Source organism: Carettochelys insculpta, chromosome 2 (genome assembly GCF_033958435.1).
Source record: "Carettochelys insculpta isolate YL-2023 chromosome 2, ASM3395843v1, whole genome shotgun sequence".
In the NCBI taxonomy this organism is placed as follows: Eukaryota; Metazoa; Chordata; order Testudines; family Carettochelyidae; genus Carettochelys; species Carettochelys insculpta.
Window position 1 is genome coordinate 251,712,221 of NC_134138.1, and position 17,890 is coordinate 251,730,110.

At 43.3% G+C, this 17,890-nt stretch overlaps 1 protein-coding gene across 2 annotated transcripts in view; it reads right to left on the reverse strand.

The window, feature by feature from the left end:
* The window catches only part of ITGB1 (integrin subunit beta 1), a 73,336-nt gene that overhangs the window by 16,389 nt on the left and 39,057 nt on the right, over positions 1-17,890 (reverse strand). For both annotated transcript variants that reach the window (XM_074984972.1, XM_074984973.1), the window contains exons 8-11: positions 13,121-13,216; positions 5,512-5,601; positions 4,646-4,786; positions 4,268-4,470 (exon numbers count right to left, since the gene is read on the reverse strand). In XM_074984972.1, the coding sequence (XP_074841073.1) occupies positions 4,268-4,470; positions 4,646-4,786; positions 5,512-5,601; positions 13,121-13,216 (530 nt within the window). The remainder of the gene's footprint in view (positions 1-4,267; positions 4,471-4,645; positions 4,787-5,511; positions 5,602-13,120; positions 13,217-17,890) is intronic.

A 17,890-nucleotide genomic window follows, 5' to 3' on the forward strand; every position in this document is an offset into this window, starting at 1 on the left:
GCAGGTTCCAAGGGGCTTACTGGTTAACTGTTAACATCCCTACTAGCTATTAGCATTATTTTTGTAAAATGGGATTCTCAGAGGCACAGCACACCTGAGGCTTCCAGTGACTTTAATTGTGGTGCTGGGACTTCAGCACTTCAGAAAATCCGAAGCAAGTGCTTATGGATATAAGAATATTTCTTACGGTTATCAGAACAACCTAAGAGCCATTTAAACCAGAAACGAAGCTTTCATCAGGAAATCATTCAAGTGCAGGAAACAGCAAGGAACTATTCTTAATAATGAATCCATTATCCTTTTAGTCTTTGTGTATAAGTCACAGAGATGTCAGTGGCAGTGTTGTGTAAAACTAACCCCTTCCCTCAGCTGGCAAACATAGAAACTTTGCTTTGTCTGTCCAAAGGGAATGTGGAGAAAATGCGGGTCTTTGCCCATGAAAGCTTATGTTCCAAAATATCTGTTAGTCTATAAGGTGCCAAAAGACTTCCTGTTGTTCTCAAAGCTACAGTCGAACATGGCTACTTCTCTGATACATCTCTTGAAAAGGAAGCTGGTAGTACTTCAGGCAGGTAACACTTGATAACTCTCCCATACCAAGTGCTTAGAATAGGGGTCAGCAACCTTTTCAAGATGGAGTGCTCAAATTTGACCTTTTGAGCTCTATATACAGTCCGAATGCCAGTGGTATTTTTTAAAGTCACTAACAGTCCTATTTACAACAGTTCTGTTAATAAATAAAGATGCAGAGCTTTACTGTTGAGGTGGTGCTTGGCAGCTGGTCTTTTGTTAATTCACAGGTGGCATAGCTTTGAGCAAGCTCCCAGCCGCATAGGGGAGGAGGGACAGGCCTGAGCTCCAGCCTCGCATGCCAATGAAAATTGGTTGGCAGACCTGGCGCTCATGACAGGGATTGCTGACTCCGGCTTCGAAGTTCAAGAACACAACCCAAATCTGCAAGCATTTAGCGTACACACCACTTCCACTGACTTTAAAGGAAATCCCATAAAAAGTATCCTGGCAAAATCAGGACCTATAATGAATAGAGTCCTGAAATCTTTCCATTAAATCAATATGTACAGCTGTTTGTGTTTAACAAAAAACTGCATATGAGGAAGCTGAGAAAGGAATTGAAAACTTTTTAACCAAAAAATAATGTTTAGAGATACAAGGTGAGTGAAGCAATCTTTTATTGAACCAGTTTCTATTAAAACAAAAACAAAAACAAACACAGCAGAAATGTAGCACTTTAAAGACTAACAAAATGATTTACTCAGCTGATGAGCTTTCGTGGAACAGACTTTAAACTGCTACATTTCTGCTGCTTTGTTTTGTTGGAGTACAGACTAACACAGCTAACCCCCTATTACTATTCAACTTCTATTGTTAGACATACATGCTTTTAAACTTAAGCTCTTACTCAGGTCTCAGGGCTTGTCTATACTTCTGGCTAAATTGGCATTGCTGCAATCAGTGAAGTTGTGTTGATTCAGCAGGCCTGGTGAAACCTATTTTAATGGCAGAGTACTCCTCTCCCATTGACATCTGTACTCCATCTCCCCAAGAGGTAGAAGGTAAATCACTGGGACAGCATCTCCCATCTACGTAGTATGATGTATACACTGCTATAAGTCAACCTAACATATACCGACTTCAGTTATAGAACATATGTAACCAAAATCATGTAACTTAAGTCACCTTACAGTGTTAGTGGTCATCCCTCAGATATGTATGTCTATACTTAAAATGCATTGTTGGCACTAGCACTGTCTACACAGGTCAGTAACCGAGAGAAACCCTTGCTAGTCTATATACTATCAAAACAAAAAAAGCAGTAAAGAAGCACTTTAAAGACTAACAAAATAATTTAATAAAACAGTTTAACAATGCTGACCTGGGATGTGCATTTTTCATGCCCCTGAATGGTGCAGTTAAACTGACCTCATTTTCTGGTATAGATCAGCCCTCAGAACATCATGTTAAATACAAGGAAAAACAGATTTTCTGGGGGAAAACAGATTGTTTAACATAAATGGTGATTCTACTTCCCCAGCCCCATAATCCATGACAGGATAGATGTTAATGATCCATTTCACTTTCAATATGAATTAACTACTTACACTAAACAAATTTGTTGCACTTTGTATTTTGCTGAAATACTCTGAGTATGTGTGTGTGTATATATATATATATATATATCAGTGGCTTTCCTTGCCATCCAACTCAGGTGCACGGGAATCAGATTGTAGGGCTATTTCATCGTGGAATGTACTTCTGGGCTCAGGGACTCTGCCAGGTACAAGCATAGAGCCTGGCTCCCGCACCCACCTAAGAATGAAACAGCCCTGCAACCTGAGACACATGAGTCCAAGTTGACTGGCAGCCTACAGCCATCGATTTTTCTTAGTTGTGTAGACATACCCCCTGAGTAATTTTACAGACCCAAAGGAACGCTCTGTTTAAGCTTGAAATCTTCTCTCTCTCTCTAAAGCTACATCTACACTACAGAGATCTTTCAAAAGAAGCCCTTCCGGAAGATCTCTTCCAAAAGAGCTTCTCTCACAAGAGTGCATCCACACACAAAAAAAGGTGGGTTAAAAGAGTGATCTGCTCTGTCAAAAGAGAACATCCACACAGCCCCCCCCCTTTTGAAAGAATGGGCCAAGGATCGAAAAATCAGGCCCCATCTGGACTGGTCTTTAAAATAAATAAATAAATAAACTGCGCCTGCAGCGCCTCTACACGTTTTCTTTCGAAAGAAGCTTTCGAGAGGGGGTGCTCTTCCTAAAATGGGAAAGGAAGAGCGATTTCAAAAGGAGTGTCACGGTCCTTTCATTTATTTTTGAAAGAATGCTGTGTGTGTGTAGACACTCCCCAGGCTCTTTCGAAAAAGCCCCCTTCTTTCGAAAAATCTTTCAAAAGAACTTGTTAGTGTACATGCAGCCCCACAGAAGATGGTTCAATAAAATAATATATTACTTCACCTCTCTGTGTCTCTAATATTCTGGGACCAGCCTGGTTAGAATAATAACCGCAAACAAATAATGTTTGGAATGTGTTGACTGGAAACCAGTGGTGCTTCCGCTTATTTTTTTCCATCCATGGCCACAATAAATTTTGTCATATGCACCAAGGCACGTGTGGATGTACACGACTAACAGAAACCCATGCTGTCCATGGTGGGTGGCTGTTGAGTGCTCTGCTACTCGGTGGGGCTGCACCTGAATCTCCCCTAGGGGCCAACCAAGCACTCAACTTATAGGCAACACAGTGTTCATGACTCAAGAGTTTGGATCCTGCTTCCACACAGAAGAAGTTCTTAGGAGCTGAGTGACACAGTCTTCATTTTCTAGAAGCAATAATCTTTATTGTAGCTATAGATTTCTTTGAAAATTAAGAGCCCAAAATGGAATTATTCTTTTGGAGTCTAGTTCTAGGATCAAATTCTTCTCTTAAAATGCAGTACAATTATGTGAAAGCCAATAGACTCAAGAGCAGAATTAGGTTTCTAATTTACTTTCTGTAGCTTGTATCAAATGCTAAAATATAATTAGTGTCATGGAATTTCAAATATACATATAGACACATAGTTCTACATAGCCTAAGGAATTTTAAAACACGTACACATTTAAAATAGCTACATAATTAGAGCCCCAAACATTAAGAATAAGTAACGTAAAGAAAACAGATGAGGAAAATCACACTACTTTAAAACCTTTTCTGTAAAACACTGATTGGCCTGAATGTTTATTCACCCCTGGTCTTGAACAGCTGGTTCTAGCCTGCCAGGCACGCTGCCATGAAGCTACAAAATAAAATTATACAACTGCTTGGCTCCAAGAAAAATCCAAATTCACAAAGGTAAAAATTAGGTCAATCTTAAAGCTCCCAAGAATATTATAACTTACTCATCATTTTCATTTCATCCTTTGACGTATTTCTTCTATGAAAAGGATTTTTACATTTAAATAAGGAAAGACGACAAATACTAAGGCCTCCATATTCTTTGAAGGACCAACTCATGGTGTGCCCGATACCGATACTTAGACTCAAGCTTGGCAGTGCTGTACTACATGAATAGGCTCTCTTGTTTCAGTGGGACTACTTGTGAACATAAGTTAGTATTCAACATGGGTAAGGCTCTAAAATAGCCAAGAACAGCAGTTTCTTCCAGCTAACCTGCCTAAAATTAAAAAAGGCCTTATTGAAGAAACTACGTACTCATATTTCCCTTTTGCCCAAAAGAATAAAAAGTCCATTTATTTACCTGCAAGCACCACACTCAAAAGTTCCACTTCCCTCATGGCACAGTGAACTATTAGGAATTCCCTCATTTTGACACTGACATTCACAGATGAACTGAAGATTAATTTCCACTTCTTCAGTGAAACCCAATGGTTTAATTTTAATGGTTTCATTTTGTCCTTTCTTTGGACACTCATTAGCAGTTACACTGATCTCAAATTTAACCTGTAAGCAACACAAATTAATTTTTATATCAGCACTAAAAGGCATTCTATCTAAATTATTAAAAAAGCAATTCAGAGATTTTCAAAAGGACTGCAGCCTTGCTCAGTTCTTTAGATATTAAAAACATGTGTTAAGTCTAATACATATTATATACTTCAACTGAACAGAAAATTACCTCATCTCCAATTGATATATTGGAACACTTTCTGCCATTTTCTCCCGTGCCATTCACTCCATTCTTGCAGTAAGATTTATAATTGATTGTAACTCCTTTTGGTAGTTTGCTGTTTTCCAATATAACTTCTGAAGACAAAGACTAAAACAAAAAATAGTTAACTACCCTCTAGCTTTAAAAGAGCAGACAAGCCAAAGTGGGCCCTATTAAATAGGCATTTCCTGAACAGAGACTTTCACAAACATATGTTCTTCACAGACCACCCTGAAGTACAATAAAGGAGAAGAAATTATTGAATAAAATTGCACGTTCACGCTCACATATTTAGAACATTCTGTGGAAGGTACATAGGTTCTAACAGTACTTTCTCAGCCTGGGGTATTTTCTTAACCATTCTGCAAAGATTCACTACTGATGTCTTAACTATTCACATTTTCACTATTCCTTGAATTACCACCATCATCATTCAAGGACCAGATGTAGCTATTCTCCAGAAGTGAACACTTGGCTCAAAGATCAGTAAGCAAAGTTTGCTGCAGTTTAGAAAAGCAAGACTTCTTTCCTCTACTTACAAATGAGAAAAATTCATGCAGGTAAAAATAAGCCACATCCTATTGATCACATCAGAAGCAAGAAAACACAGGTAATGTTAAAGGGGTTTGAAAAGAGAAGATAACAAATTTGATACTAAGATTATGCAGAATCTTTAAATACTGCCTTGCCCTTTTCATCAGGATTTGACAGGATTATGTATTTGTTGACTTTCTATTTTCTGCTCCCTTCACAATTTTGTTTAAGTGTACCTCAAACTATTGTCATTATTGTTTAAGAGGAATAAGAATAAAAACTATGAATTAAAAACTTACATTGTAGGCATCAATAATAAGTTGAATCACATTGCTGGAATTCGCAGACAGAGTTCCAACTGCTGACTTTGGGATCAGATTTTTCAGTTCCTTTTAATATTAAAAGTAGAAAGTGTAAATTCTTTTTAGACAAACATAAATCCCACTCTATAAGCTTCTTTACTATGTACACTGAGATATAGCAGAACAGAGTTATGAGCACTAGAGTTACAAACTGACCAGCTAATCATGCACCTCATTTGGAATCCGAAATACACAATCAGACAGCAGCAGAACCAAACAAACACAGTTTAAGTATTGTGTTAAGTACACACTACTTCAGGAAAAAAAAAAGGGTGGAGCTTGGGGGCAGCATTTTTGTTCTGCATGGTAAAGTTTTAAAGCTCCATTAAGTTAACGTTTAGTTGTGAACTTCTGAAAGAACAATCATAACATTCTGTTCAGATTTCAAATAATCTCTATTTTCAGGGTGTTCATAACTCGGATCCTGCTGTATACTGACAGCAACAATTCCCAAGACTAAGACAAAAATGTTACCAAGTTTCAGTACACAGCTGCACATGTCTCAGGTTAACATGACTGCCACCCCGACAGGAGCGGGAAACTGTTACTGTCAGGAGTGGCAGTGAGAGTCAGGTGGCAGCCACCCTGACAGGAACAGGGAAACTGTTCAGTCAGGGGCAGCACCCTGACTCTTGGCTGCTGCCCCTGACAGGAATGGTTTCCTGGTCCCGGGAACGGCAGGGAGTTGGGAACCAGGAAGTAGCCTGGCTCTCCTCCATTTGCAGAGCTGGCAGCCAGGCTGCTCAGTCTCACAGGTCCCGCAAGCAGCAGGGGGCCAGGAACCAGGGGGCAGCCTCCCACTTCCCGGCTCCCTGCCATTGTGGGAGTCAGGAAGCTGACCGGCCCAGGTGGGCTGGCAAGTTTCCCGGATCCTGCAAGCCCAGGAGAGCCAGGAACCAGGCTCCAGCAACTTGGGCAAAAATTTGAGTTCTGTGGGGGTGGGGGGAATGCAACCACCACGTAACTTGAGAATTTACAGTAACTTGTGAAGGAATGAAAACAATGACTGGACTATTGGAAACAAAACACTAGTCATTTAAAATTCTTCTCATACATCTTTTGGTTGAATAAACAAGGAATTTTTAAAAAAATGCTCTAGTTAAAGTTAAAAAGATTCAGACAATATTCAATCAAAAAGATATTTCTGTAATTATAAAAAGTTTTTAGAGCCATAAGCCATATTTTCCTCTGATGCATTAAAACAGACCGGGAGGAAAAGATCAACTGGCATCAAATGAAGATGAGAACAGGCTATTAACAGTTCTATTGAAAAAAGCATAACATGCAAATAATGGCAAAACCACCTTTTCAATCTCTCTAAACCAGGCAGTGACAGGATTAGTTTAAAAGACAGTTATCTGATTCATAACTGGTGTTTTTCGAGATGTGTTGCTCATGTCCATTCCAAACTGCTGGAAGCTTTTTTTGCCCTAGCCAGCAGCCATAGGGTCGGTGCAGCACCCCCGGGAGTGGCACCGATATGGTGACCAATACGTGCACTGCCGACCCACCCCACTGCTCAGCTCCTTCTTGCCGGCTATTCCAACAGTGGGGAAGGCTGCAAGATTTTGGAATGGACATGAGCAACACATCTCGAAGAACACGTTATGAATCAGATAACTGTCTTTTCTTCTTCGAATGATTGTTCATGTGCATTCCAAGTTGGTTGAATACAAGCCAATGCCTAGGAGGCAGGGTCTGAGCCCTGGATGGAAACTGTGGTGTCACCTCTAGCGTGCTGAGTCAGTGTGTAATGGGCCATAAATGTATGTATGGAGGACCAGGAGGCCACCCTGCAGATGTCCTGGATAGGAACCTGGGCCACATATGCTGCTGAGGAAGCCTGCACTCTGGCAGAGTGAGCCGTGATAGGTGGGTGGGGAGACCCCACCAGCTTACAGCATTCCTTAATACAGGCCACCATCCAGGAGGAGATCGACTGGGAGGCCCTTCATCCTGTCCCCCACCACCACAAACAACTGCTGAAACTTCCTAAAAGGTTTGGTCCTGTCCATATAAAAGGCCAGCACCCTCTGAACATCCGAAGTGTGTGAGCTCTGCTCCCTAGGGGAAGCATGAGGTTTTGGGTAAAAGACTGGAAGGGAAATGTCCTGGTTGATATGGAAGGGGGAGACCACCTTCGGCAGGAATGCCAGATGGGGTCTTAGCCTGACTTCATCCTTGTGGAACACCATGTAGAGTGGGTCCACTGTCATAGCCCTTAGTTCAGACACCTTCCTGGCTGAGGTAATGGCCACCAAGAATGCTGTTTTGTAACTAAGAAATAGGAGGGGGCAGGAAGCAAGAGGTTTGAAAGGAGCCCCCATGAGTCTTGAAAATACCAGACCGAGGTTCCTCACTGGCAAAGGGGATCACACCTGCAGTCTAACCCTTTTGAGACCCTTTTTACCACTGAGAAGACCAACAAAATACCTGGCCCGGGGTGAAAGGCCAAGTTAATTGCTAAGTGCACCCTGATGGAGGATGGTGACAACCCTTCGTGACTCAAGAACAGCAAGTCGTCCAAATAACCAGTATCGGAGTCTGATCTGGGGATAACCCCTTTGGAGCTGCCCAGAGAGAAAATCTTTTCCAGTTGGTTACATATGCTGCCCTTGTGGAGGGCTTCCTGCTGTTCAACAGCATGTCCTTCACAGGTTCTGAGTACAAGAACTCCGCCACTTTCAGCCATGGACCTTCCACGCTGTGAGATGTAGCGCTTGAATGTTGAGGTTCTGCAGTCTCCCTTCCTTCTGTGTCAATAGGTCCAGGTGTGGTGGGAGTGTCATTAGATTGCAGATGGACAGCTTCAGGAGGGTCGAGTACCAGTGCTGCAGAGCCCATGCTGGGGCCAATAGGATGACCAATGTCCGGTCTGAATGAATTCTGAGTAGGGTCCTGTGGATGAGAGGCACTGGAGAGAAGGCGTAAAGCAGAGGGCCTGACCAGCGAATGCTGAACGCATCTGCCCAGGAGCCCAGGCTCTGATTCTGGTAAGAGCAGAGCATCTGGCACTTCACATCGAGATGGGAGGTGAATAGGTCTACTTGGGGACACCCCCACTTCTGGAAAATTAAATGCAGCATGTCCGGGTGTAAGAACCACTCGTGGTCTACAAATGACCTGCTGAGATGATCTGCCAGGGAGTTGGGGACCCCGGTAAATAATGCACTTTCAGGAGAATTTGGTGTTGAATACAGAACTCCCAGAGCCTGAGGGCCTTGTGAGATAGGGGAGAGGAACTTGGTTGTTTATATAGTACATTGCTGTGGTATTGTCTGTGCTCACAGCCACACAATGACCTGTCAAGCTGTCCTGAAACACCTCATAGACAAGCCTGATAGCCCTGAGTTTCTGAACATTTATATGGAGTCAGACCTCCTCCGTGCTCCACAGGGCCTGAGTCTGATGTGCTCCCAAATGCATCCCCCAGCCCAAGTTTGAGGCATCTGTGACCAAGGAGGAGGAGTGTTGTGGGCGTTGAAGGGCACTCCCATGAAGACTGACTGGGCACCCAGCCACCAGTACAGGGTTAACAGAACGTGTGGTGGAACCATCACCAGCTATGTTGTCTCTGACAGGCTGGTACACTGAGGCGAGTCACAGCTGGAATGGATGCATTCACAGCTGGTGTGCTGGACTGTGAACAAGCATGCCTGCACAGGAAAGCTGCCACCACTGCCATGTATTTGGTATAGATCCTTGGGGCAGAGGACAGGCCACTGATAATGGTCCCCTCCCATCCGAAACTGCAGGAACCTCCTGTGGGGCGAGTAAATTGCTATGTGGAAATACATGTCTTGTAAATCGAGAGTGGCAAAACAATCCCCCTGTTCCAGCATCGCGATGATTAGGCCCAGGGATATCAAATGAACCCTCATCTTTTTTACAAGCCTGTTTAGGTTTCGTAGGTCCAGAATGGGCCTTAGCCCCTCTTTTGCCTTCAGGATTAGGAAATAATGGGAATAAACCCCTGGCCCCGAAACTGGTGGGAAACCTCCTTTATAACCCCCTGTTGAAGAAGGGATTGTCTTTCCTGCCTGAGCAGAGTCTTGTGAGAGAGGTCCCTGAAGAGAGAGGGGAAGGATGGGTGGGAAGCGGCATATGAAGAAAATTGGATAGCATATCCCCTTTCCACCTTGCGTAGGACCCACTGGTCTAAAATTATGTTGCACGAAGAATGGCAGAAGGGGGATAGACGAGACGAAAACAAAAGCTGAGCTGGAACTAGGACAGTGATTGGTGTGTTACTCCCGACTGCACCATCAAAACTGTCATTTAGGCACCAGTGGGGATTTTTGATGAGCCTGGCCCTGGGTCTGCTGGCCATGGCACCTTCTGTTTGTATGACCCCTTTTCCTACTAGCATCCCTCTGTTGTTGAGGGAATTGTCTGAATGGAAGCCTAAGAGTAAAGTGTCGATGTTGGGTCACAGGGTATGCAGGCTGAGAGGGTGTAAGGAGGCCCTCGAGCCTTTTAGGCTGTGAAGTCTTTTGTCAGTCTTCCAAAAATAGGGATGGCCCCTCAAAGGGTAGGTCCTGGATGGTTTGCTGGACCTCACAGGGGAGTCCAGAAACCTGTAATCATGCCCCTCTATTAATGGCTACCCCCGAGGCCATGACCCTGGTGGCAGCATCTGCTGCGTCCAGCTCTGCCTGTAGCACAGCCCTGGATATGTATTTATGTTCTTCCACCACAGACTTAAAATCAGGCTCACTCTACTGCAGGACCCGCTCTGGAGGACCTGGCTGTGTTGTATGCATACCTGCTAACCAGAGCCTGCTGGTAAGCAATCCTTAACTGTAGGCCTCCCATTAAATAAACCTTTCTACTGGACAGGTCCAGACGTTTGGCCTCTGTTTTCTGGGGATGGCCCCTGAAACCCTCATCTCTCCCTATGATTTGACACATTGACAACAAGGAAATCAGAGGGAGGGTGAGTGAAAAGGTGCTCACTGCCTTGGGCAAGAAAAAAGTGCAGACACTTGGTCCTTCTGGCCGTGGGTAGGGTGGAGGCTGGGGTCTGCCACACTGCCTTCGTTGTGCTGGCAATTGTTTTAATAATGGGAAGTGTTGCTCTTATGGGCCCCAACGCAGAGAGTATATCTGTCACTGGGTCCATTTAGTCCCTGACCTCCTCAGCTAGTACACCCAGGCCCTGGGCTACCCGGTGCAGCAGCTGCTGGTATGCCCTACCATCCTCCATGACCAGGCATACCAAGGACCCGCCAGGGCTTTGTCTGGGGAGGATGAGGATGATGCACATGCACCTGCCCCTTCCATGCTTACTGGCAAGAACAGTAAGCCTAACTCCCCCATTTTAGTCCCTGGCACTGGGAACTGCGGTGCTGTGCTCAGCGCCTGGGGTAGTGTGCCTGAGAATAGGGCAGGCTGCATTAGGGGCATGTCCTGGTAACTCAGCATCTGGGAAGGCACTAGGCTTGCCGGTGCAGATATCACCAGTGCCACGGGTCCTGGTGCCTGCATTGCCAGCACCCAGAGTTGGGCTAGTGCCATCTGGGACATTGCCAACATCGGTGCCAACCCCACAGAAGGGGCCTCTGACACGGTCAGTCCCTTCGACTGTTCTGGAAGAGGTGGCCTCAAAGACGCCCATGGCGCCACCCGCTGCACCTGCGGAGTGCCAGGTGCCCTGGATGGAAGTCCTATGGCTTGCCCCTGTGTTTCGTGAAATGCCCACTGGGTCCAAAAGGGCTACTGAGGTGTGCCTTGGGAAGACGTCTGCCAACCCTTGCCTGAACACGAGGTGCTGCACCATGCTGAAAGCCTCCAGTGTTGAGGGCAGCCTCGGAGAGCATGGGCTCCTGTCTCGTGCTGGCATCGATGCCCGCACTTCATGACCCAACTCATGGTGTGATCTGGCAGATGCTTTGGAGGGTTCTTGGTACTTTCCTCTCTCTGGGGACCAGCCCAGTTCATGCCTCCTCTTCTTGCGAGGCACCAGGGATTGACTGCTGTGTTGCCTTGTAGAGCTAGATGACAGCACCTGGTCCTGACACTGGGAGCTTTCTGATGGCACCAACGGTGCCGGAGCACTCAGCACCGAGGATGCACCACTCTGAGCTCCCATAGGGCAAATGTCCGGGCCCAAGTCCGCCTCCATTAGTAGGACATTTAAATGTTGTGCTCTGTCTTTTAGAGTCCTAGACTTGAATGCCTTACAGAGATGGAGCAAGGTTCATGAAGGTGTGCCTCACCGAGGCAACTAAAACAAGTCTGTGCGGGTCACTCTTGAGCACTTGTTTGCCACATTTTGAACAGGTCTTGAAACCTGGAGAGCCAGGCATCCCCTGGCGCCAAAGCGTCAAGAGGGGTTAAAGTCCTGCTCTGGCTCTCTAACAGCTACGTGATGACTATTTACAGGTGATTAACATTATTTAAGATATTTATAACGATTAACACTAAGGCTGTGGTCACACTTGGCCAAAACTTTGAAATGGCCATGCAAATGGCCATTTTGAAGACTACTAACGAGGCGCTGAATTGAATATTCAGCGCTTCGTTAACAATAGGACACTTCTGGCCGTGGAGCTTCAAAAGCACCGCTTTTGAACGCTCGCGGCTCAGCGTAGCTACATGGGTTCCTTTACAAAAGGACCCTGCACCTTTCGAAATCCCCTTATTCCTCTCAGCCGAGGGGAATAATGGGATTTTGAAAGGTGCAGGATCCTTTCAAAAAGGACCCCCCGTGTAGCTGCACTGAGCCACGAGCATTCGAAAGCGGAGCTTTCAAAGCGCCGCGGCTGGAAGCATCCTAATGCTAATGAGGTGCTGAATATTCAATTCAGGACCTCCTTAGTAAGCTTCGAAGTTTTGGCCAAGTGTGGCCACAGCCTAACTGTTACTAACTAATCTATACGTAATGGCTACAAGCCGAACAAAAAGAGAAGACTAGAAAGAGCTCCAGCAACCCGACAGAGCAGTGGGAAGTAACTGAGTGGGAGGCAGGTTGGGCGGGGTGCATATATTCGTCACCGACCCTATGGCTACTGGCTAGGGCAAAATAGGTTCTAGCAACTGGGCATATGCCAGCGCACACCCAACTTGGAATGCGCACGAAGAAGAATAAATGCTTATGAGTTTTGTGCTTTTCCAAAACTCCTTTCCCTTAAGCTCAGCTCTGCACCCTCTTCCCCCAGTCTCTTTTGGGTCAGCCTCCTCATGCCCGTCAGGTATTTTGAAAACGAATGTGTATAAAATGGTAGTCCTGCACATCCACTTTATCCTTAGAAAAGTAAGTCCTGCACTATTATTTATAACATAAATGTAAGAAAGATGAATCACTTTCTGCTTGGAAAATAAAAGCAGACTGGTAGGTTTGATATTGGTACAGGCAACTGCTCAAGAACAACACTTGTTAATTAGCAGGCATAGCAAAAATCACTTTCACAGTCTCCTGTTTTCATACACACTTTAATTTCCAATCAAATTAGTTTTGATGATTGCATATTGGATCATTAAAATCAGTCTCTCAACTGTGTGGAGAAATATAAGCAAGAGAAGCTTATATCACTTTTTATCTCACCTTGTAAACTGCTTGAAACTCCTCTGTAACAGCAAAAATTGTCTGAATGTTGTTCTCACTAAGCTTCTGTACCAGATGAGCAATAGAGGGATAATCCTGTAAAATTAAATATAAACTTAATTCAAATTTAGAAGATGCAGAAAAATGTCTGATTTTTTTAAATTTCACATAATATTAAATTGTTTTTTTACTTTAAAAAGCATAGACTTTACAACCAGACAATACTCATTCAGAAGTTAAAGTTTAAAACACAAGTAAAAGACTCCCCCAAATCAAAAAATCCACAAAACCCTTCAAGGCAGGACTGTGTCTTCCATAGAATTATAGAATGCTAGGAGTGGAAGGGACCTTGAGAGGTCATCGTGTCCAGCCCCCTGCCCTCATGGCAGGATCAAGTACAGTCTAGACCATCCCTCATAGACACTTATCTAACCTGTTTTTAAATATCTCCAGCGATGGAGATTCCACAGCCTCCCTAGGCAATTTATTCCAGTGTTTGAACACCCTGACAGTTAGGAACTTTTTCCTAACATCCAACCTAAACCTCCCTTGCTGCAGTTTAAGCCCATTGCCTCTTGTTCTATCCTCAGAGGCCAAGAAGAACAAGTTTTATTCCCTCTTCCTTATGACACCCTTTTAGAAACCTGAAAACCACTATCATGTCACCCCTTAATCTTCTTTTTTCCAAACTAAACAAGCCCAACTCTTTCAGCCTTTCTTCATAAGTCATGTTCTCTAGACCTTTGATCATTTTTGTTGCTCTTTTCTGGACCCTTTCCAATTTCTCCCTATCTTTCTTGAAATGCAGCACCCAGAACTGGACACAATACTCCAACTGGGACCTAACCAGCGCAGAGTAGAGCGGAAGAATGACTTCTCGTGTCTTGCTCACAACACACCTGTTAATGCATCCCAGAATCATGTTTGCTTTTTTTGCAACAGCATCACACTGTTGACTCATATATAACTTGTGGTTCACTATAACCCCTAGATCCCTTTCTGCCATACTCCTTCCTAGACAGTCGCTTCCCATTCTGTATGTGTGAAACTGATTGTTCCTTCCTAAGTGGAGCACTTTGCATTCGGCTTTATTAAACTTCATCCTGCTTACTTCAGACCATTTCTCCAATTTGTCCAGATCATTTTGAATTTTGACCCTATCCTCCAAAGCAGTTGCAACCCCTCCTAGCTTGCTATCATCTGCAAACTTAATAAGCGTACTATCTATGCCAACATCTAAATCGCTGAAGATATTGAACAGAACCAGTCCCAACACAGACCCCTGAGGAACCCCACTCATTATACCTTTCCAGCAGGATTGAGAATGATTAATAACTACCCTCTGAGTATGGTTATCCAGCCAGTTTTGCACCCACCTTATAGTACCCCATCTAAGTTGTATTTGCCTAGTTTATTGCTAAGAATATCGTGCGAGACCATATCAAATGCCTTACTAAAATCTATGTACACTACATCCACTGCTTCTCCCTTATCCACAAGGCTCATTATCCTATCAAAGAAAGCTATCAGACTGGTTTGACATGATTTGTTCTTCGCAAATCCATGCTGGCTGTTCCCTATCAGCTTACCACCTTCCAAGTGTTTGCAGATGATTTCCTTGATTACTTGTTTCATTATTTTTCCTGGCACAGAAGTTAAACTGACCGGTCTGTAGCTTCCCGTGTTGTTCTTATTCCCCTTTCTATAGATGGGCACTCAACTGCCTTTTTCCAGTCTTCTGGAATCAATCCTGTCTCCCATGATTTTCCAAAGATGATAGCCAGTGGCTCAGATATCTCCTCCATCAACTCCTTGAGTATTCTAGGATGCATTTTATCAGGCCCTGGTGACTTGCAGACATCTAACCTTCCTAAGTGATTTTTAACTTATTCTTTTTTTTATTTTATCTTCTAAACCTACCCCTTTCCCACTAGCATTCACTATGTTAGGCATTCCTTCCTCAGACTTCTCAGTGAAGACCAAAACAAAGAAATCATTAAGCATCTCTGCCATTTCCAAGCTTCCCATTACTGTTTCTCCCTGAGCAATGGGCCTACCTTATCCTTGGTCTTCCTCTTGCTTTTAATGTATTTATAAAAAGACTTCCTGTTTTCCTTTATGCCTGTAGCTAATTTGAGCTCATTTTGTACCTTTGCCTTTCTAATCTTGCCTCTGCATTCCTGTGTTGTTTGCCTATATTCATCCTTCGTAATTTGTCCTAGTTTCCATTTTTTATATGATTCCTTTTTTATTTTGAGATCACACATGATCTCCTGGGTAAGCCAAGGCAGTCTTTTGCCATATTTTCTACATCTCCCACGCAGCCGAATTGCTTGCTTTAGGGCCCTTAATAATGTCCCTTTGAAAAACTGCCAACTCTCCTCCATTGTTTTTCCCCCTCAGTCTTGCTTCCCACAGGACCCTACCTACCAGCTCTCTGAGTTTACCAAAATCCACATTCCTGAAATCCATTGCCTCTATTTTGCTGTTCTCTCTTCTACCCTTCCTTAAAATTGTGAACTCTGATTTCATGATCACTTTCACCCAAGCTGCCTTCTGCTTTCAGATTCTCAATCAGTTCCTCCCTATTTGTTAAAATCAAACCTCGGACAGCTTTCCCCGGTAGGTTTTTCAACCTTCTGAAATAAAAAATTGTCTCCAATGCAGTCCAAGAACTCATTGGACAGTCTGTGTGTCACTGTGTTTGATTAGGTGAACATTGTAATGAGCATGTTTTACGAGAGACTATAATTTAAAACAAATATAAATCAAAACTTCATCTTCCCCATCACTTCCTATGAAGTCTCTAATTTAATTTCTAACATTTTCAACAAATCTCTAATCCTATTCTGTAATACTTTTGAGTTAATCAAAAACATGAATATTATGTAGGGTTTTATCCATTTAAAGGTGAAAAACTGTGAAACAGAATTTTTGTACTTTTGTACTATGTAAAAATGTGTTTGTGCATGAACGTTTGCCTTTAGCCAATCCAGTATATTTTTAACCACGTACATTTTATTCTATCTGCTTACAAAAACGCCATAAAAGCCTAGTTATTAACCGCATACTTATCTTAAAAGTACTACATTTAACATATCATCAGGCCACAATAACTTGCACCTGAAAGTCCTACAAGAGGTGGCTGAAGTGATCTCTGACCCTCTGATGTTAACTTGTAATAAATCCTGGAATAATGAGGAAGACTGGAAGAGTACTAATGTGCCAATATTAAAAAAGGCAAATGGGATGACTGGGGTAATGGTAGGCCAGTTAACTGAACATCTGTCCTTACACTAAACAACAGAAAACTGATATGAGATTTAATTAACATAGGATTAAAGTACTGGAACACAACTAATTCCAGTCAACACGGTTTTATGGAAAACAAGTTTTTTTGTCAAATAAATCTCCTTTTATTGTTTTACAAGACTACAAGTTTGGCTGACAAAGGTAGTTGTGTTGATAAAACAGATTTTTTCAGAGATTTGACTGGGTACCAAATGACATTCTTATTTTAAAAAGATTACTACACAATATCAATAAAATTCCCGTTAAATGGACCAAAACTTGGCTAGCTGACACATCTCAAAACAAGCAGCTGCAGATGAGGAACAATCAACTTAATGAGAGAGTTTCTAGTGGGCTCTGTGAGGTCCGATACCAGGACCGATGCTAGTCAATATTTTCATTGAGGATGGAAGTAAACATAACACGACAGAGATTGGCATAAGAAGTTACTACCCTGTTCTGTAACTGCTGTTCTTCAAGGTATGTTGCACGTGTCCATTCCCCTTCAAGGTGTGTGCATGCCCAGGGCACCAGCACTGGAGATTCTTCCCTTAGTGGTACCTGCTGGTGATGCACGTGTGCCCTCAGCTGCCTTGTGCTGCTGCATGGTGGTATAAGGGAGGGCAGAATAACCCCAACTGCCATCATCAGTTCCTTCTCACCAGACAAACACCGGTATAGAAGAGAAACCCCATGGATTGCACACGGCACACATGCAACACTACTCCAAGGACATCAGTTATAGAACACGTTAATAACAGGTTTTCTTCTTCAGTGAGTGACTGCACACGTGTCCCATTCCATCAGGTTCAGGACGACTTCAGTCTGGAGGTGGGATCAGATTCTACTTTGCCACAATTTAAGGACTACACATCCAACCCAGGAATAGTCTCTAGACTACGGAGAGGCATGGGTATGGATTAATGACCAAATTACAGCTCTACAAGTTACCATGTATAGCTAGAAAAGCTAAAACTAGAAAAACTACAGAAGCTGTTTCCAGTTTCATTCCACAGTATCAGGTGTCCATACTCAGAAAAAAGGGAACTCGACAGATTTACTAAACCCATGAAAAAATTGAAAAAACACATACTAAATTAATTATAAAACTTTATTTAAAAAAATGTACCAGCTATATACTCTAGAAATAGTTTTTCTGAAAGGGAAAACACTTACCAAAGTAAGCTAGCACATGCCAACTACCAACTATGGGCACTAACAAGGAATCGAAGAGGACTCAGGATCGGCTCCATCCTTTATAACATTGAAGAGCACCACAAGGCAGCAGAGGATGCATGTGCCACCTGGGGAGGTACTGCTAAAGGGAAAAATCTTTGATGTTGGTGAACTGGGTGCATGCACACCTGAAGTGCTGGGCATATGTGCAATCACATGAAGAAGAACAGTAAGTAGTGATGAGGACAGGGCAGTCATTGGTCCATTTAAACAAAACACGTTTTGATATAGCAAAAGGCAAAC